Source organism: Mustela erminea, chromosome 18 (assembly GCF_009829155.1).
Source record: "Mustela erminea isolate mMusErm1 chromosome 18, mMusErm1.Pri, whole genome shotgun sequence".
Classification (NCBI taxonomy): domain Eukaryota; kingdom Metazoa; phylum Chordata; class Mammalia; order Carnivora; family Mustelidae; genus Mustela; species Mustela erminea.
In genome coordinates this window covers 19,939,730-19,959,486 of record NC_045631.1, presented here as the reverse complement: position 1 = coordinate 19,959,486, position 19,757 = coordinate 19,939,730, and the positions used below count along the sequence as shown (strand labels likewise).

At 53.3% G+C, this 19,757-nt stretch overlaps 2 protein-coding genes across 4 annotated transcripts; one reads left to right on the top strand and one right to left on the bottom strand.

The window, feature by feature from the left end:
- Nucleotides 1-65: 65 nt before the first annotated feature.
- On the top strand, nt 66-10,088 carry TNFAIP1 (TNF alpha induced protein 1). Of its 2 annotated transcripts, none has more exons than XM_032319847.1 (7): nt 66-292; nt 3,327-3,644; nt 4,221-4,390; nt 4,813-4,902; nt 4,979-5,031; nt 5,811-6,006; nt 7,432-10,088. In XM_032319847.1, exons 2-7 carry the CDS (start codon nt 3,440-3,442, stop codon nt 7,666-7,668), a joined length of 951 nt encoding a protein of 316 aa, XP_032175738.1. In that variant the 5' UTR covers nt 66-292; nt 3,327-3,439; the 3' UTR covers nt 7,669-10,088. The 2 variants fall into 2 exon arrangements, with proteins under 2 accessions (XP_032175738.1, XP_032175739.1); XM_032319848.1 differs by having other exon boundaries at nt 66-304.
- A 164-nt stretch (nt 10,089-10,252) lies between these two features.
- Nucleotides 10,253-19,754, bottom strand: POLDIP2 (DNA polymerase delta interacting protein 2). 2 transcript variants are annotated; one of them, XM_032319845.1, is made up of 11 exons: nt 19,505-19,754; nt 17,836-17,917; nt 16,257-16,354; nt 15,441-15,537; nt 15,197-15,272; nt 14,851-14,958; nt 14,257-14,393; nt 13,444-13,470; nt 13,141-13,266; nt 11,848-11,927; nt 10,253-11,313 (listed from the first exon to the last, which is right to left on the bottom strand). In XM_032319845.1, exons 1-11 carry the CDS (start codon nt 19,663-19,665, stop codon nt 11,199-11,201), a joined length of 1,107 nt encoding a protein of 368 aa, XP_032175736.1. In that variant the 5' UTR covers nt 19,666-19,754; the 3' UTR covers nt 10,253-11,198. The 2 variants fall into 2 exon arrangements, with proteins under 2 accessions (XP_032175736.1, XP_032175737.1); XM_032319846.1 differs by having other exon boundaries at nt 11,226-11,313; nt 11,840-11,927.
- Nucleotides 19,755-19,757: the final 3 nt, after the last annotated feature.

Sequence of the window (19,757 nt, the reverse complement as noted above, 5' to 3'; positions counted from 1 at the left end):
ACAAGATCCAGAGGCCTTTGCGCCGGAAAGGCTGCCGGAAGTAGCTGAGCGCTCAACCCGAAATGCTCTTAGGGGCCCCTCCCTCCCCCGTGATTGGGTTCTGGGCAGGGCCAGCTTTAGAGTCCCAGGTTGAGGGGCGGGTGGGGTTTGGCCGTGGCTTAGGGCGGAGACCGCGGGCGGAGGATGTGAGCTCACAGCCCCGGATTGCTGGCGGGTAGGCAACCACAGCCCAGGGCGGCGCGGGGTCGGCTTGCAACCCGGCTGAGAGGAGAAGCGCCCCCGCCCCGGGACGGTGAGAGCCGGGGTGCGGATGCCCTGGGGGGCAGGATGGACGGGTCCCGAGCTGGAGCAGAGATTCCCACCCAGTCCTGGGGAAAAGGCGTGGGACCGCGCAGGGGAGATGGAGAGCTCAAATCCTCCACTGGGATGGGTGTCAGAATCGGTCTCAGTTTCTCGGTCGTGAGGAGGGGCTGCGGGCCGGGGAAGACTCACCACAGATCAGAGAGCTGGGTCTCGCTAAATCTTTCCAAACCCTTTGGACGAAGCTTAAGATTTACACCTAGGATTTCTGCTAGATCCGCCCCCTCTATCTAAGATCGGTTACCCGCCCGGCACCACCGAGTGTGATGGGTTTCTGGGTACTTCTTCCTTTAGGACTCCACCTTCTATGGCAGTGGTTGTCCGGCTCTTTAATCTGCTTAGGTTCCCATTACCCTCGCTTAGAGAGACTCGGATACGCCCTCTGCCCCAGGCAACCCCAAATATCCACACACAAAGTCCGGAAGGAACAGCGGTGAGGCTATCAATGGAAACTTCATTCTCATTGGAATTACTTACTGAGGCGTCACCTGCCACAAGATTCCTGGAGCCCAGTGGTCTGGGAGCCCAATGGTCTGGAAGGAATCCGAGCGGGCGGCATCTGACGTCATCCAGGGGCTCAAAGCAATTGCTTTGTAGGCCCTGTTGGCCACTGCCTGGCCTTGAGTTCCTTTACTTTGGCAGAACGTTATGTGTGCTTGCTTTGAACCTGGGGAAACTGGAGCTAGACCCAAAGTACATTGGGAACTTGCTAAAACCTGTTAAGGAGTGGACTTATGCCTTTGGGGTGAGCCGAGGAAGGTGAGGTGATTTCATACTATTCAGGTGTTACTTAGGGATTAGGAAATCTGCTGGCAAGGGTTCATCTCATCCATACTCCGTCCTTGGGGCAAATGAGAGACTCCTGCACAAACCACTGAAGAAATTAGGTACTTCACAAAGCACCCGCTCTGGTCCTTCCTTGGATATTCTTCCTAGGGGCCTACCTAAATCTTTTTAGGGACAGTTTTCAGTCTAACAAACTGACATATATTAAATGCTTTCTTCCTAGGGGCTTACCTAAACCTTTTTAGGAACAGTTTTCAGTCTAACAAACTGACATATATTAAATACTAAATATATTAAATGCATGGCATTGTGCACTGCTTCTGGATCTCAATTACAGGAGGCAGCATGCAATCGTTAAGCTTTTGCATGTTGTGAGGACTACCAGGCAATTTCGCCTTTTTTTCTGTCTGTTACCAACACTGCAGTCCGAGCCTCCGTTTCCTCTGGTATTCCCGCTTGCTCTCCTGCACCCTTTTGATCCGTTCTCTACCAGGCAGCCGGAGTGATCTTTTCAAAATGTAAATAACTCAGATCCTGTCATTTCCTTGCTTCAAACCTCCAATTGATGGCCATCACAATTAGGATAAAATGCAAACTTTTTCATATGAAGCAGCCCCTGCGTTGTCTGACTTTACATCAAGCCAGCTTCCCCCTTTTCTGTGCCCTAGACATCTTGGCCTTATTTCTGTTCCTAAAACTTGTGGCTAACTGAGAAACTTTGCACTCACTCTTCCATCCATCTGGAATGCTCTTTCAGACTTCAGCTAGAATGTCACCTTCCCAAAGAGGCTTTCCCTGGCCCCATCCATCTTGGGACTTCTCCCTAGTCACTCTCTTATCACTAGCTTAGTTGTTGCATTTCTTACCATCTGGAACTGCTCGCATATTTATTTTCTTGCTTATTACGTATATCTTCCCCCTAGAATGTAATCTCTGTGAGGCCATGACTTACTTGTTCTCTTCTGTATCCTCAGTGCCTGGTACATAACAGGGGACAATAAATGCTAACTCTTACTATTTTTATTCTTGTTAACGTTATGTTGCTTCTTTGTACTCCTTGAAGGCAAGGCCCATATCTTTCCATCTCTCTGTCCCTTCTCAGCACTCAGTCTTATTTTCCGCTGTATGAATTAAACGAAGTAATGTGGCTTAAGTCGCCTAGACTAGTACCTAGAACATAGTAAACCTGCAGTGACTGTTTGCTCTTTTTTCCCAGTGGATGAATTGTAGTGATTCCTTAGAAAACCAAGATATAATAAAGAATCCAGCTCACAAGGGGTGACCTAGCTCTGCCCTCCTCTGCTTCCCTCACTCCTCCCTCCCATGAATGCCTATCAGTGTTTCGGTTTCCAGATCACTTCATAGTTGTTTTGAGATTTACCATCTGATCTTTTTGAGCCCCTTCTCCCCAGTCTTGTGGGCAGGGAAGAAAGGAAGAGATAGGGCTGGGCCTCCTCTCAGGAAGAGGTAAAAATAACCATCCTGTCGTTGTTCTGTCCTGGAAAATGGTGACAATTTCAGGAACCTGGGACAGGGCTGGGACCCACAAAGGGGAAGGTCAGGAAACTCCACTGGGGCCAGGAAAACCTCTGCCAGGAACACTGGCCAGTTCCCTCCAGCCTGGCTCATTCCCTGCTCTCCTAAAGCTGCTTTTACTTTGCTTCCCAAAGCCAGACTGCGGTGGTACTCAAAGTCAGCCCTAGTACAGGCTGCTTCTGAGCCTGGAATATTTAGAAAGGAAGTACATCCTGTCTCCCTCTGGCTCCTGGGAATCTCCTGCGTTGGCAGGATTCCCGGTACGTTTGGTGGGAAGTCTTGGGTCCTGGGAACGAGAATTGGACTGTGGTTCCCCAGGGTAAAACTTCAGCTGCCCCGTCTACTCCTCAAACCGTCTCAGACTAACACCAAGGGTTTGCTTGTCCTCCTTGCTGCTGAGAGCTGAGCTGAGGCTCAGGGAGGCCGGCGAGATGGTGGGCAGGCTCTGGGAGACTGCGCTGGTTCCTGGTACCATAAAGAAGAGCAGGGATGTCTTCTCTTGCTGTTGCCTCAGGCCTTAGCCTCTGCCTGGGAAGTTCTTTGCTTGTCAAGGAGAGAATGACTGCATGGTCTCCTCCCCTCCCCTTTCAGCTGAGGGCTTTGCTCGGCTAACTCCTGTCTTCTCTCCCATCTCCTGCTCACAGTGCTGAGAGTATGAGGCTCTGGCCTCCACTGGCCACTCACTCGTGATCCTTCCACCACGGCGGAGCCTTCCAAGCCGACCTCCTGCCGTGTGGTGATCTACCTGCAGCGGGAGATGTCAGGGGATACCTGTCTGTGCCCAGCCTCGGGGGCCAAGCCCAAGCTGAGCGGCTTCAAGGGAGGAGGCCTGGGCAACAAATACGTCCAGCTCAATGTCGGGGGCTCCCTGTACTACACCACCGTGCGGGCACTAACCCGGCACGACACCATGCTCAAGGCCATGTTCAGCGGGCGCATGGAGGTGCTGACCGACAAAGAAGGTGAGGCATCGGGGCTCCTTGGGCCAGCTGAGGAGGGAAGGAAGTGTTCCTGAGGAAGCGAGTTCGGGGCAGGGCTCAAGCGTGGCAGGTCTAGACTCTAGATTCCCTCTTCCTGTTACCCAGTGCAGATCTCCTTCACCTGGAGTCTTGGGTAGAGCCTCAGAATTCTTGGAGGTTGTAGGTGGAAAGGTGTGCACTTACACTTTTCCAGGGTGAAGATCCATACTTCTTAAATATTTCCAAAGGACTAGATGCTTCCGAGAACCACGGCTGTAGTGAGTGGGCAGGACACAGAAGGCAGGCAGGTCCTGGCACTGTCCACGTGGCCAACGGTGGGCCTGAGCGCTCCTGAGCTGAGACCTCCATGGGCTGCCGCGTTGCCTGGAAGGCCTCTGTCCCCCGCAGTCCAGGCCAGCCCGGTGGAAGAGAACAGCCACAGACCAAAGAGCTGGAGGTGGTGTTCCTGCTCCTGTGACCCTGTGCTGCGGGCCGCCCCCAGGCTAGTCAGGTGGCCTTTGCCCGCTGCTCATTTGTGGAGGCAACGAGTAACCCTGTGCGGTCTGTCTGAATCCTTAGGCTGGATCCTCATAGATCGATGTGGGAAGCACTTCGGCACCATTTTGAATTACCTCCGAGATGACACCATCATCCTCCCACAGAACCGGCAGGAAATTAAGGAACTGATGGCTGAAGCCAAGTATTACCTCATTCAGGGGCTGGTGAGCGTGTGCCAGACTGCTCTGCAGGTATGGAGCTGAAGAGGGCTCAGGACCAGGAGGTTCGGGGTCAGCTTCTCCCTGCAGGGCCATCAAGGTCCAGTTCCCAGAAGGTCGTGTGACTGGTAGGGTTGGGAGTCCGAATCTCACTGTCAGATATGCGGGGTGCTGCCCAGGCTGAGGGTGCTGGCAGCCAGTCATTTGGAAGGTGGCGGACTTGGGCAGTAGGGAACTGAGCCTAGTTTCCAGTTTCTCCACCTTGGTATCTGGATTTTAGGTTTTCTGGAAATGGGGTTCTGCCTGCCAACTGGCAGTTCCTATGGCCAGATGCCTCCTCGACAGGCAGAGGGTAGCCTTGGCAGAGGGGCTCCAACAGCTCCTGGGGAAGGCCTGTCTTAGCCTGGCAAGCAGGAGAGCTCAGAAAAAGATTCTCAGTTGTGTGTGTCACCCAGGACAAGAAGGACTCCTACCAGCCTGTGTGCAACATCCCCATAATCACCTCCCTGAAAGAGGAAGAGAGGCTCATTGAATCCTCCACCAAGGTACTGGGACCCCGGTGGGCTGCGGGCAGGGGAGGATGGGACCCTGGCCTGGCCCTCACGCTCTCCTCCCTCCCAGCCCGTGGTGAAGCTGCTGTACAATAGAAGCAACAACAAGTATTCCTATACCAGGTAGGGTGGGCAGCTGGGGGTTGGGGGGTGCAGGGCTTGGGGAAGGGCGGCAGAAGTAGCTAGAAGGACGAGGCAGCCAGCCATGGGGCAGGAGACCCGAGAGAAGCCACCTACATTCCTGGCACGGTTGGTTCGGGTCTGGGTCTTGAGGAGGGAAGAACAAAGAGAGAAGGGAAATGAGGGCAGAAGCGTTTGGAACTGGGTGCTGGGCCCTGGCTGGGATCTAAAGGAGAACGAACCGGAAACCACCCCCACCCCCTCACCTCCCCCACAAGCGTGTCCTGTCAGGCAGCACGCCAGGGGTTTTCCCAGAATTAGCTTCTGGGGTGGAGGAGGGACCCTGGAAGCCCGTAGCTGGGATTCCTCCTAAGCCAAGCTCTGTGCTTCACAGCTGGGCCACCCTCTCCCTTGCCCAGTGTCCCCTCAGCCGGCCACAGTTAGGTAGATGACGAAGGCCACGGACTCAGGGAGTCCCCGCAGACAGACGTGTTGCCGGCATCCCCCCTACAGCCAGGGAACCCACCCTCCTGCCGTGATGGCTGCGAGCCTCCCTCCTTCAGGGCCAATGGGAGGAGACCACCCTCCCTCAGTTCTCCCTGCTTTAATTTCCGAACAACTCCCCTCCTCTTCCTCACAGGCCCCCAAACCCAGAGGGTCCCATCTGACCTCTTGACTTTTCCTCAGTTCTGCGTGATGGGGAGGAGGGGACACACCCAGTCAGCACCCTCTCTTGTGCTAGATCTCATTCCCAGACCCACTGGCCTTCTTGGGTTTTCCAGCAACTCGGACGACCACCTGCTGAAAAACATCGAGCTGTTTGACAAGCTCTCCCTGCGCTTCAATGGCCGCGTGCTCTTCATCAAGGATGTCATTGGTGATGAGATCTGCTGCTGGTCCTTCTACGGCCAGGGCCGCAAGCTGGCCGAGGTGTGCTGCACCTCCATCGTGTATGCCACGGAGAAGAAGCAGACCAAGGTGTGGGGGGGCCTCCCTTTGCTCAGGCGGGGGCAGGACGCAGCCCAGGGCAGCCCCAGCTGGGCCTTTCATCACCGGGAGCAAGAGGGCATTCAGTTTGCTCTGTTTTCCCCAGACTCACATGATGGTGCTGGGCAAGGACAAAGTCAGTTCGGGGAGTTCAGGGAATGGCCTGGGAATGCTTTGTCCTGGTCAGCTGAGAGGCAAGAACAGCATGGTGTGGCGGGAAGGACTGGGTCTTTGGAGTTGGCCCAATTTAGGTCTGAATTCTGGTTCTACCGTGGACTTGTTTTCTGGCCTCATACAAGCTGTTTAAAGCAGCAGGGCCTTAGTTTCCTCGCCTGCAAACAGGGGCCTGATGGTATGCAGTCAGTGGAAGTATTAGGAGAACGTGGCAGTTCCTAGGAGCAGCAATGTAGGGTCTGATCGCCTCTCTGGCCCCGGCTAGTCAGGCATTCCTGGTTACCAGCTCAGCCCCTGTAACAATGCAGTAACAATGCAGCGCCAGGTGCATGTGAGGGATTTGACAGGTTAACAGTTAACATTTAACACTTAACGCAAACTCAGCAAACCCTGTTCTCCCCGTCTGCAAGCTGTTGGTGTTCTCCCCAGAAGGGAGCTGCAACCCCCCACCCCCGCCCCACCCTGTGTGTGTAACAGAGAGGGCAGAGTCCTCTGCTGGGCGGGGAGGGCAGCCCACCTGGAGAGTGGTGGATGCAAGGGGCTCGGAGCAGCCAAGCTTGTGTAGCACCTGCTCAGCCCCCAGGCCCCTGAACTGCACAGGGCCATCTGAGGTTTGTGGGGGGACAGCTTACAGGAGGTGACCCTGCTTCCCCCTGGCATTTTGGGGGTGCAGACTCCTGTGTGCACTTAACAGAGGATTCCAAAACAGGTCAACTTCCTGAGTGTTTTGTCTTTTGTGAACTTTGACTCCTCACAGCACACCTGTGAGACAGGCAGGGCTGGAGCATTCTCCGCACTCGACAGCTGAGCGAACAGAAGTCAGGTTAGGCTAGAATCCAGCTACCCTCTGTCTTTCATGTTCATACCAAGTCTCTGAAGTAGGTTTGGCCCTGGTTTTATGCGAGAGGAAACAGAGGCCCTGCCACTCATAATTGCTGGAGCAGTATTTAAGCCTGGCTGTGAGCACAAGGCCAAGGCCCTAAGCTCCCCACATGCTAGCCTGCTGGTCTGGGGCTGGGCGGGGCACGGGTGGCATGCTAGTCTTTGACGTCCTTTTGTCCACGAATCCAATTCCCCACATCTCCTCCAGAGAGAGGCTTCCCCTCCCTCAGGAGATGGAAAGCCACCTGTCTTGGGAGAGCGTTTGGGAGGAACTTAGCCAGCCCAGGGGCAAGGGCCCTGCCACGTTGCAGCCTCTGTGGGATGAAACCTCACTGGGTCCTCTTGTCCCCCTGAGCCCAGGTGGAATTCCCAGAGGCCCGCATCTATGAGGAGACACTCAACGTCCTCCTCTATGAGACCCCCCGAGTCCCTGACAACTCCTTACTGGAGGCCACCAGCAGGAGCCGCAGCCAGGCTTCCCCCAGTGAAGACGAGGAGACCTTTGAACTGCGGGACCGGGTCCGCCGTATCCATGTCAAGCGCTACAGCACTTATGATGACCGGCAGCTCGGCCACCAGTCTACACATCGCGACTGACAAGACCCTCAGGGAGTCAGGGCATGGGACACCCTGTCTCCCGTCCTGTGGAGCCCTGCCCCGTTGGCCACCCCACGCTGCTGCTGGCTCGGTTTCTGCTCCAGCACCCAGAAGCATGACAGGAGGGCAGAGGTCCTGGGCAGGAGAGGGACCACATTCCTTTGCCCTGCTCCCTGAGTACTTCAGGATGACCTAAGTCCTGGACCCTTTGCTCACCCTTCCTGACAGGGAGCTGTGTCTGCCCCTGGGGCAACTGGGCTGACCTGCCCATGTCCCATGAGAACAGTCCCCTTGACCCCTTGCTGAGTGTCCTTTGGCTCTACTGAAGGGGCTACCTTTAAGGCCTCTGGGGAGGTCCGTGGGGAATGGGCTCATTCTGGTGCTGTGGAGGCCCAGTTTCTTATAGAAGGTGGGGCTTCTTTTTCCTTGAGGTCTTTAAGCACAGGCTTCATAACTTTGGTTTTTAAAAAATTACCTAGGAAATGAATAGCGTGAACTCTAATAATGAGGGGACTGGGCATTTGTGCCACCCCTCTAGGGTGCCAAGACCCTGGGTAGGGCTGAACCCTTGGCCTTCCTTGATGCCTTTGGCATCTATTTCTTTAAAGCACTTTGTACTCTTATTCAGTTTGTGTTCTGCCCTGACCCACATCATCTTTTTCTGACTCTAACCCCTCTTCCCTGCAGAATCAATCTGAGAGAGGGGCTAGAGAAGCAATAAAACAAAACAAAAAACTGACTAGCTTTGGCTTTGCTGGGCTGGCCAAGCAGCCAGCCCAGAGAGCATGCAGGAAAGGATGATATTTAGGTTGGGAACTGTGGTCCTAATGATGCCCATGAGAAAGGATATTTTAAGGTCACGTAATGGACTCCTAGGGCTTAACATGATTGCTCTTTCGGATTCTCTTGCCCTCAGCTACAAGGCATGCTTTGCTTTACTTTCTGGAAAGCCAAAGGGCCATTACAGGGGCCAGGAGCATGAGCCACAGTGGGAAGGCAGTGGAGCCCATAAGCGCTGCACTCGGATGCCCATCAGCTGAGGTCAGTGACCACCAGCTCCGTGTTCCCAGCAGCCCTGTGCAGAGGTGGCATGTGCTTGGCTGTGGAGCCCCTGCCTGCCCCATATTACTGGTTTTCTGTCCCCGCTGAGGATGGTGGTTCTACCCAGCGCTGAGTCTGGAAACAGGGTGATGGGAGCAGCCTAAATCTCTTCGGAGGCCAGCTTAACGTGGCTGTGGAGCTGCCAAGCCCCAGCTCTCAGGCAAGGTGCAAGTTCCTCCTTGGGGGCTTTTTCTCACTACCTGCTGTTTAGCTTGGCCCTTGGGAGACTGCTTATCCAAATTCTTTTCCAGAGGAATGCCATCAGGGAGGGACTGTGCAGCCAGCCTAAGAAAATGCCATACCTCATAGTTGCTGAGCGGTAGCTACTCTGAAAGGAGCACAGGTTATTAGGCTCCTCTCCCCTGACAACTGTCACTCTAGCTAAGTGGCCTGCTTGTGGCCGACCCGATGGAGCCTATAGGCAAATGCTAGGCCCACGGTTCGCAGACACCCACAAGGACCTGAAATGACATGATGAGGCCGGGGAAGTGTGACTAACCATGTATTTTACACTTGTCACAGCCTTGAATGTGTAGATTTTCCAGTGAGGCACCCTGGTCATCAGCTCAAAATACTTCTTCCAGCCCTGAGTGGAGTAACTAGATGAAGACAAATCCTTTTCTTTGGCCAGATTCCGGCCTCTGGCTTTGTGGTTTTCCCACAGAGACTGGAATGCTTTCTGCCTGAGGCCACTGGCCTATTTCCTCTGCTACCCTCCTGAGGCCCTCTAATACTCAAAGCGCCAGCTTCCCACTGAGGTATTTTAGTGCTTGTTCTTTAACTTCCCCAGCCCCAGTCTCTCTGCTGCTTTGACATTTAGATCCTCAGCTGTCTCAGTGGTGACTTGCCTTTCTTCCCAAGAAAGCACAATAATCCTGGACTGATCAAAAATATCTCCCTGGTCTTAAGAAAAATACTAACGTTTAAATCACTGAAGTAATCTTAGCTTCTTTAATCAGACTTTGTGGCATAAGGGTTGGGGGAATTTTCTTTGCACTTCTCAGCCCCATTCAGAAAGCAGCTCTCAGCCGTGTGAATTTTTCAACCTGGAGCAGCCCATGGGAGCGCAAACCAGGAGTGGATGAAGATCAAACCTTGTCAGTTTCTAGAAAACTGGAAGCCTGCTGTTTACCACTGGTATCGGGACTGGGCTTTACTCCATTTCTTATCTGACCAGTGTCTGCCTAAAGGATGGCCCAGGTCCTGCCATGAGAGAACATCCCCTTTGTCACTTACCTGCAATCCCTTGTTGCTCAGCACAGGTGATGAAAACAAACACTAATTTCTAATAAAACTGTGTTACAGTGCTGGGGTACAGAGCCGTGCTTGCAGTGACCAGAGCTGGGTCAGCTCACTGTTGTAGACCTAGCTCTTGTTTTCCTCCTGTTCGCCACCTTCCTTGCCTTCTGAGTCCGAAATCCTATTGCACTCAGTTGCCCTGCAACCCAGGCTCCCCCTGGTGGAGGATTAAGGACAACACTAATAAGGGCTGGAACTGAGATTTAATATTAAGAATAAAACGACCTCTTTAACAATCACTATGGTAGTAGAGAAGCAGGAATCCCTACGATTCAGGGGGAAATGCAGCACATTTCATCTCTGGCTCTTAAGGATCTGTGAGCAGCTCAGAAAGTAGCTTGGCTCAGTCGCCATTCATACATATCTAAAGCTTCTCGGCTAAGTTTTTCCATTTGTGGTCTGGAAAGGCCTGACAAACCACAGGCTCATGGCTGGCAGGCCTATTATTCTAGGGACCTCACATGGCTTGCCCCACTCCTTCCCAGGATCAAGGAGGCCAGCGATGCCAACGGCTGACCAGTGCGGAGAACCCCGAGCCTGATGCTGGCCTCCTGCTCAGCATTGGCAGAGGGTAAAGAAAACAAGAGTCCAATCTAGCCCTCACCTCACTGGCTGAGAGGCACCGTGACCCTGGGAGATATTCAGCCAAGTCCGAGCCTCAGGGGAGAAGCATACACTCTTAACAGATGGGGCAGTTTCCTGGAAGGCAAGGACAGCAACCAAGGGCCCCACTCAGTGTCAATGAGGGAGCCTGAGAACCCGGGGGCAGAAATGGCGAGGGTGGCCAAGTGTGCACTGGTTTATTGACCAAACCTCATATTCCAAACAACTTGTGGGACAGGCTAGGAAACCCAGGCCTGTGGCAGCTGAACACAGAATTCCTGGTGGAAAGGTTTACTGGAACACAGTGTAGCCAGGGCTTAACGGGGGAGGCCAGCCTCGGAAGAGTCCTACACAGGTCTTCTGGAGAAAACGATTACACCCACCCGCAGAAAAAGAACCCCCACAACCAAACGGTGCAAATAATAAGAGACCCACTGTGGCCCATGGTGGAGAGAGAGTTCTGCAGCAATTGTGGGAGAAGAGCTGTTCTTCAGAGGCCAGGCCTAGGTACTCAGGCCTCAGCTGGCCTACCAGTGAAGGCCTGATGGTGGTGTCTTCTCATCTTTATTGCTTTCCAGGGAGAAGGGAGGGATCCGGACATCAAAGTGGGAGCCATCAGGCCTCTCAAAGCGGAACGTGCCCCTGCAGGTCAGAGAGAAGGCAGGTTAGAGGGAGAGACAGCAGAGGCCCTACTGAGGATCACGAGAGCCCTAGGCCCTTGGCTCCAGGACTGAACACAGCAGGATGAGCTCCCCTGAGCCTGGTTCACGTCAAGATAACACTGGTCTACAAATCTGTGAGCCCTTCCTGACCCTACAAGAAAAGAAACACAGCTGCCCTGATTCTGGCCCTTAGATGCACACTCGTAAGCTACCCAACCATACTTTCAGGTTAAGGAGTGAACCACTAGGGGAAAACCAACTACATGGGCAACTCAGTGCCACACCAAACCACCAAACCTCTCAGACTAAGTCCTCAGTCCATGAAATCACAGGAACTAGAAAACAGAAAAAAATCCAACAAGTCTCCCACAACAATGAATAGCAGAAAAACCCCATCTCGAGATGGAAGCCAGCCCAGAATTAACAGCAAACTCTGAGCTCCCAAGTTTCTGAGCTGCGGCTGTGTCTGCAGAGTTGGGACGCCCCGTCTCCCAGCACGTGCTCACCCACTCACCACATGTGCCCGCTGGAAGCTTGCAAGGAGACGTGGCTGCTGTACTGGAACGCAGGCTGCTCCTTCGATAACACAGGTTCCTATAAGGGTTCAGGGAAAATCGGTTAAGGCCAGGCCAGCTCCCCATACCCTGGGGTCACATGTCGACTGCCAGTTCATTAGGAGGGTGCCCCTTCTGGCCCCCAATGATGACTGCCTGCCAGTACTCACCCCCCGTCCCCGAAACTAGCCACTGACCTGGGTCTTGCATTCTGATTCTGGGAAAGAGAACCTCAGACTTAACATCTGAGGCCACTAGGCAAAGGTGCTGGGCAGAGAACCTCCTCTGTAAACAGCCCTTCCAGAGTCCATTCACTAAGTGCATGGGTGCCAGGCGCTGTGGTGGTGCTCTGCAAACCTTGGCTAACTTAAACCTCCCGGGAATTATGAGGTAATAGGTGTGACTCCCATTTAACAGGAAGAAACAGATTTTTTTGTTAAACTGGCCCAATGTGGGGAATAAACCACAAACAGCTGGCATTCAGAGCCAGACTATCTCACTCCAAAGCCCTGGTCTCACTCAGCATCCCCCCCTGCATCCCAAGTCCCTGCTCATGGGGAGAAATACACGTTAAATGTGGTCGCTGGCCATTTCTCAGGGCTTCATTTCTCAGGAGACACGGTGGGATAGTACAGGATTTGCAAAATCCGATCTCTTCGTGGACCAGCAAAGGCAGGTGTATTAAGAGGCAGAGGAGGGGTGCCTGGGTGGCTCAGTGGGTTAAGCCTCTGCCTTAAGCTCAGGTCATGATCTCAGGGTCCTGGGATCGAGCCCTGCATCGGGCTCTCTGCTCGGCAGGGAGCCTGCTTCCCCCCCCTCTCTCTGCCTGCCTCTCTGCCTACTTATGATCTCTCTCCCTCTGTCAAATAAAAAAAAATCTTTAAAAAAAAAAAAAAAAGGGGGCAGAGGAAAGACAACCAGAAGCAGACGCTGGGGCCGGTTAGGGGGAGGAGCCCCACACAGAACGGCACAAAAGCTCTGATGTTGGACTCCCCTGGATTCAAATCCAGGTCCTGCCATTACCAGGCACAGGACCAGGGGCCAGTTACTCACTTCGCAACCTCTCTCTTCAGCTGTGACTCAGGCTGTATGAAACCATCTCATGGGGTTGTTGTAAGGTGTCACCTAAAGCAGCCCAAGGCATCCCACAATGAGCCTCTGTCCCCAGCCACAGAGGAGAGGAGAGCAGGCACTGAGCCCCCAGGCCTGCCGGGAAGGACCAGAAGCGGCATTACTGGCCTGATGACGCTCACCCTTCCCACCACGCCTCGGCCTCGCACTGTCTCCAAGGTGCCAGATAAACTGAATATCCTCCAGTGTCGCTCCCGGAGCTGCACCACGTCACTGTCGAGGTTCTCTAAGCGGATACAGTAGCGCCACTGTGGAGGGCAGAGGACAGAGTTCACAGCTGACAAAGAACAGACCTACCTGCGCTAGCCTACCTGGAATTCTACGAAAGCAAAAGACAACCAAAATGGATATCTGCAGTACACAGACCCCTCCCACCAGAGCCAAACTGTCCCCCTCCCAGCCCATCTACCCAGGTTCACACTCACCCAGTAGACATGGGAATTCTGGGCTTCCTGGGGGGGAAAAAAAAAGAATTTGAGTCCCAGAGGGCAGGACCAAGTCTGTTCCAATCAAGAGCTCTCCAACTGAGGAGGTATATTCCAAGAAGGTTGCAGAGACAAAACAATGCTGTGAGTGTCTGTGGGATGGTGACTGGACTACAGCCAACAAGCCCCAAAGGAGGCAGCCTCCCCTGGCCTGGTCCCTGGCCTCCTTCCTCCTCCTTGATCACCAACAGAGCTGGGTGCCAATGGACGTCAGCCACAGGGCCCTTCCCCTTCTCACCAGTCTTCCAGCCAGCTGCTGCCCCCCACCCCTGCAATCACGGCTGGCCTAGGCCATGGCCCTCCTCGGCCCTTCCACAGCCCAACACTGTGACAACACTTGATGGGTTCTGTGCTAACCTCTCCCACTACCATGGGCTCCTGAAAGGCAGGGACGGGGTTTCATGTTTACTAGAGGCTCACAGCCAGGCAAGAAAGAGCTCAACAAACATCTGACTAACGCATACCGAGTGTGAACATCAGCCTGTACTGATTTAAACAAGTACATGTATGTTCTTCATGAACAGGAAGACTTTGAACCAGAAAAAAGAAAGAGTCAGCCTGGAGGACTCTGTCCCAGAACTTGAGGGTCTTGTTGCTCTAGATCCCGAGAGTCTGCCCAGTATGTCTGGCACTTGGAAGCAGAACCACTAGGCACATGGTTTAAATGTGGAACCTACTCCAAAGTCACACTGGGGATACCAGAGAAAATCTGGGGGCCCACCACGAGGGAAGGCACCCAGGCCAGATACACACCCTCATGCCCATGTAGAAGGGGATGACGGTGACACGGATGTTCTCAGTTGTTTCCCGGTGGACATCAGAGAGCTCCAGCCAGGGGTGATTCTTCTCTTGCCAGGCCCGGAGCGTCTCCCGGGCCACAAAAGGGGGTGCTGGGGCAAAAGAAGATGAGTTAGTTCCAGGCCAGAGTCCCGGGTGTTCTCCAACTGCCCCTCTTGGGGAAAACTCTTCCAAGTGAGGGCCCAGGGAAATAAGGTACCCAAACTGGAAGCAAAAGCACAGGCTGGAAGAAGGCACAAGGCCACCAAGAATAAGCCCTGAGGCATTATGGGACATCCTGGGAAGACAAACGGGCTGGGAGTGAGGAGCCTAGGTCTTCAGACCCTACTGTAACCTTGACCTTGTGACTCACTAGCAACTTTGAGTCCCTTCTTCTCATCCCTGAGCCTCAGGTTCCATATCTATTAGGAAGAGACAACAGCCATCCGCCTGACAGATCTAATGGGAGGCTAAATAAGGTTGTGGATATACAGTTTTGAAGCTTCTTGTGTGATGCCGTCTTTGAAGAAGGGCCCTCCCATTCCAGCTTCCCTTCTTGAGATAGCTCACATTTTGTCTGGTCGTACAGAAGAAATCTTTCAAACAGCTCATGCTGGATGGGAACCTGATCTGTGGAGGTATAGGGGAGGATGTCTTCATGGCTGACATAGTCCAGGCCTGGCACAGAGAGGAAAAAGAAACAGTGAAACTCACACAGGAAAAGAGAGGAACAAGACTGAGAAGAAACACAATGCTGGCCTTGTCTCCAAGTGGGACAAGATTGGCACCACTGCTCTCAGCTTCTATAATCCCTCCTAGCAGATTAAAGGACATCGGAAAGGCATCAGAGTCTTCTCACTAAGACACACCAGGCCTCTCACCAACAGGCATACTCAGATACATGTTCACTACTCACCTGGGATGGCATAGAGGGCCCGGCTATCATCATGATTAGCCAAGAAAGTCACAGCTTCTGTCTGAGATCTCTGAGACTAAGGAAAGAAGCGAGTCAGACTTTCTTAGTCACAATCCAGTCCTGAGAACTTGGGGCCCAGTGCTGATCTGGGCTCTCTTTGACCCTTCTCCCTCCCTCTGTCTCCACCAGGTTTAGGCCTTTCCCAGGGAGAGAAACCCCAGGCCCAGCCACCTTGCTTACTTACTATATGTGGACAGTCTCGGGCATCAATCAGCACCTGATAGTAAGTGTGAGTTTTGCCTTTCACCTCCTTAGAGCCATGGCCTGCAGGATTCTCTGCTCTAGAGGGTAGGGGAAGAAGCCCAAGATCACCCCAAGAGAAACAGAAGTGGTGCCTGCCCTAGCTCCCTACCACCTCCTTACCTAAACGGACTAGTTAGTGCCTGATCTGAAGGGGTTTTGGCGTCAGCTGGATACCTGCTCAGCAACATCCAGGCCCAGCCCCTCCCCAGTCAGAATGTGGAGGACCCATGGCACCACGGGAATGAGGAGGACCCATGGCACAGAGTCTCTATTTGTCTTAGTCTCTGGCTGCTTCTTGGAAGGAGGGGACCACGCTGAGAAAATCAAATTGCTGGTTCTATCCTGAAGCCCTGAGTACCCCACTCTTCTCACATCCCTGGGGTGGTCTGTGATTATTTAATGGAACTAGGCCTTTTCTTTTTTAATGTACCCTAATGATAAGAGACGGAAAGACAGATTCTAACTGAACATCAGAAAATGAAGGAAATTAGTCCCTCAATGCCTTCTGGGCTACTTATAATGCAAATAGAGAACAGCTTGGGAAGGCATCCTGAGGAGGCCTAAAGGGACCCTCTGGCTTCAGACTGTCCCTGGCACTCAGCACTTTTGTCTCCATGGTGTCCAGGAAGTACTCTGGGACTGTTCCAATGGCCCAGGAGGATGTTCAGTTCTCCCCTGGGACCCCAATTATGTACATCAGCCATGAGTCAGGCCTCCTCCTGAGGGGACCATGAGGCACAGTGACAGGGGTACTTACTTTTCTGGAGCTGTAGAAGCCACATCCCGGTCATACAGTCTGGCCTGCCAGGGAAACAGGACAACACCTCGGTAGCCAAAAACACTATGAAGGAAGAGCTAGGAGGAAAGAGAGCCTCAGTGAGTGTGTGATCCACAAGTCTTTCTTTTCTTTTCTTTTCTTTTTTTAAGATTTTATTTATTTATTTAACAGAGATCACAAGTAGGCAGAGAGGCAGACAGAGAGAGTGGGGGAAGCAGGCTCCCTGCCTAGCAGAGAGCCCAATGCGGGGCTCGATCCCAGGACCCTGGGATCATGACCTGAGCCGAAAGCAGAGGCTTTAACCCACTGAGCCACCCAGGCGCCCCCCACAAGTTTTTCCAGGTGGGACTCAGACCACTAAGCAGCACAGGTAGCTGGCAACCGCAGCACAAGGTCCTGCCGATCTTTCCCTTGAACTCCATGATCCACCCCCACCAGCTTCAGAATACTCTTGTCCCCCCTTCACTGGGCTGACTTCTGCTGATCCCTTAGATGATAGCCTAAAGCTCTAGTAAGACTTCCCTGATCTCCCCTCAACTCAGCACAGTGTATAACCACTGACCCCGTAATTCCTTTCTAGACTGCCAACTCTACGAAGGCATTGCTTTTTTTCTTTCCTTTTTTTTTTTTAAGATTTTATTTATTTGACAGACAGAGATCACAAGTAGGCAGAGAGGCAGGCAGAGAGAGAGGGGGAAGCAGGCTCCCCGCTGAGCAGAGAGCCCGATTCGGGACTTGATCCCAGGACCCTGAGATCACGACCTAAGCCGAAGGCAGAGGCTTTAACCCACTGAGCCACCCAGGTGCCCCAGGCATTGCTTTTTGATTCAGGTCCAACACACAACACCAGGTCTATTGCAGGATGGCAAGAAAAGGGGAGTGGGAAGTCGAATAAACAAAAAGTCCTTACTTACAAGGTGCCTAAAACCATCAGTGCATCTGGCACAAAGTTGATAAAAAACTCTGCACCCACAACTTATATTACACTGCAATCAGTTCAACCATGACAAAGTATCAAAGGTTTGCTTTTCTTTCTCTCTCTCTCTCTCTCTCTCTTGTTTTCCCTTTAGCAAGAGAGGAAGGGGAGAGAAAGGGAAAGGGAGAGAGAGAATCCTAAGTAGGCTTCTCACCCAACAGGTAGCCAGATGCAGGGCTCTATCCCAGGACCCTGGGATCATGACCTGAGCCCAAACCAAGAGTCAGCCACTGAAACTTCTGAGCCTCCCAGATGGCCCCAAAGGTTTCCTTTTCTGAAAGCTCCCTCCACTGGCTTCCTACCTTCCAGAAACTTATAGGACTCTTCAGCAACCTGGCCCTCTCCTCACTTTGATCCAAATTATCTCTGTCCACACTAACTTGGAAAGGGAACCCACTGACACATGAAAAGGATTCACAACCAGGAAAACAGAAACCGTATCTTAACAAATTTGTGATTCTGCTCTGGCACTAAACACCAAGGCAGAAAACTGTAACATTCGGGTCTAGGACCAAAACTAACACTTTCAGAAGCAGGACACACCTTGAAAACAAATATAAGATGACCCAGCCCAGCACTCACCTGTCCAGTCTCGTATTTTCCATTCTGTTTTGGCACCTCAAATACACCAACTGTCTCCAAAACTTTGCCCTCTGGTCGGTTCCTGGTTAGGAAAGAAAAGAACAAGCAACTGAAAAGAAAAGCTGAGAAGGAAAGGTACCTACACCATCAGAATAAGCTTCTAGGACACTGTGGGGGCAGGCAGTGAGAGCAGAGAAGGGTCAAAGCAGTGAGGGGGGTGGCAGTGAAGCAGATAAGGGTCCTCCCAAACCACCACTCCAGGTTCTGCCTTTCGTCCTTGGAGATCCAGCCACAGGCCCTGCCTCAGTTTCTCTGTTAGGTCTGACTGCTCCCAGATCACTTCCTCCTATCTTCAGTCTCAGCATTCCTCATATCATGCCCTTGCACCCTGCTTATTTATACCCCTTGCCTCTGTTTCTTCACTGACCCATCCTCCTGTCCTCCCACAGCAATTTTTTTTTAAAGATTTTATTTATTTATTTGACAGACAGAGATCATAAGTAGGCAGAGAGGCAGGCAGAGGCGGGGTTGGGAAGCAGGCTCTCTGCTGAGCAGAGAACCTGATGTGGGGCTCGATCCCAGGACCCTGGGATCATGACCTGAGCGAAAGGCAGAGGCTTTAACCCACTGAGCTACCCAGGCGCGCCTCTCCCACAGCATTTTAACCGCCTTTCCCACCTTGCATTTCTGTTGTTTGTGCCCAGCTCTTATCTCCACTAGAGACTTTAGGTTCCCTGAGAGCAATGCCTGTGTCTGATTAGCTGCGTTCCCCCTCAGAGCCCAGTGTGTGAAACAGTTGTTTTATAATTCCAGTTCTGTCTACCCTCCCCGCAAACCTGCAGCCTTTACCCTACCCTTGAACAGTTTAGCCATCATCTCCAGATGTCCTACCATACTCACTGCATTGCACCTAGTAGTCTCTCAATCTAGTTTTTGTTCAGACTCACATTTCACAGGGGTCTTACACTGCAAATATTTATCATCTCTCCCCAATACCAGTGTCTGATTTCAGCCACCAAAAAGTCAGCTCTCTCTGGTCTCTCTGGACAGGGCTGCTTTTTCTAGGAGTCCTTCAAAGACCTACTATTCTTAACGTTTTGGGGATGTGAACCTTATGCTTCCTCTCACTTGATCCTCCAGCCCCAAACTGACCTGCCTGTCCAATCGCTAGAGACAATGCTCACACCATTCCCCATGGCCTCAAGCCCCCTCGCCAAGTCACAGAGAAAGAACCAATCTCCCCAAGGTCACGCCAAAACCCGGAACCCACGCAGGGCTCATTCTCAAGAGTCCGGTTTCCCACTTCGAGCATCCTTCTGAGGGAGGCTTTGTCCCAATCCGGGGCTGAGGGTTCAAGTCAGGAGCCCTGGGGTTTAATTAAAAGGCTGCTGTAACAACAGCGCTCGAGATCTCCACTTGGGAAGGTAAAATTCGCTCCGAGAGGGTTACTACTCCCCCTCAGAGCCAGTACTGCGTAACCCAGGGTTCTGGACCGCGCTCCCTTCTCTGCTCCTGGCACACATCCCAGGCAGGGCAGGTCGGCTCCCGGCCGGGACCCTCTCCCGGGTCGAACTTCAATCACCCTCGGCCGGTCCGGCCTCCTGGCCTCCTCCCTGGCCGAAACACGCTCCCTGGGCTCCACGTACGGGCCCCGCGCTCCGTCCCTCACCGGGACGAGAGGTGCCTCCGCGTCGTCGTGGTCGCCGCTGGTGGGAAGGCCCCAGCTCCACCTGCCGAACTGAGCGGCCTCGGCCCTCGGGCCCCGGTTAGCGAGCGGGACCACCAGCGGGTGCCCACCGCCAGGGCTCGCCGGGCCACACAGCCCGCCATGTCCCGCCCGAGCGCCTGCTCGGCTGCTGACACTGGGCCCAACCCGCGGCCGGAGGCGTTCTGCCCCCGCCCCACACTGCCCCGCGCCGCGT

Coding starts and splice junctions, on each gene's coding strand:
- POLDIP2 (XM_032319845.1), bottom strand. CDS start 19,665: ATGGCGGGCTGTGTGGCCCGGCGAGCCCTGGCGGTGGGCACCCGCTGG. Junction 15,273..15,440: donor CCCGAGACTGTCCACATATA/GTAAGTAAGCAA, acceptor TTCTTTCCTTAG/TCTCAGAGATCTCAGACAGA. Junction 13,267..13,443: donor AGAATTCCCATGTCTACTGG/GTGAGTGTGAAC, acceptor TGCCCTCCACAG/TGGCGCTACTGTATCCGCTT.
- TNFAIP1 (XM_032319847.1), top strand. CDS start 3,440: ATGTCAGGGGATACCTGTCTGTGCCCAGCCTCGGGGGCCAAGCCCAAG. Junction 4,903..4,978: donor TCATTGAATCCTCCACCAAG/GTACTGGGACCC, acceptor CCTCCCTCCCAG/CCCGTGGTGAAGCTGCTGTA. Junction 5,032..5,810: donor AACAAGTATTCCTATACCAG/GTAGGGTGGGCA, acceptor TGGGTTTTCCAG/CAACTCGGACGACCACCTGC.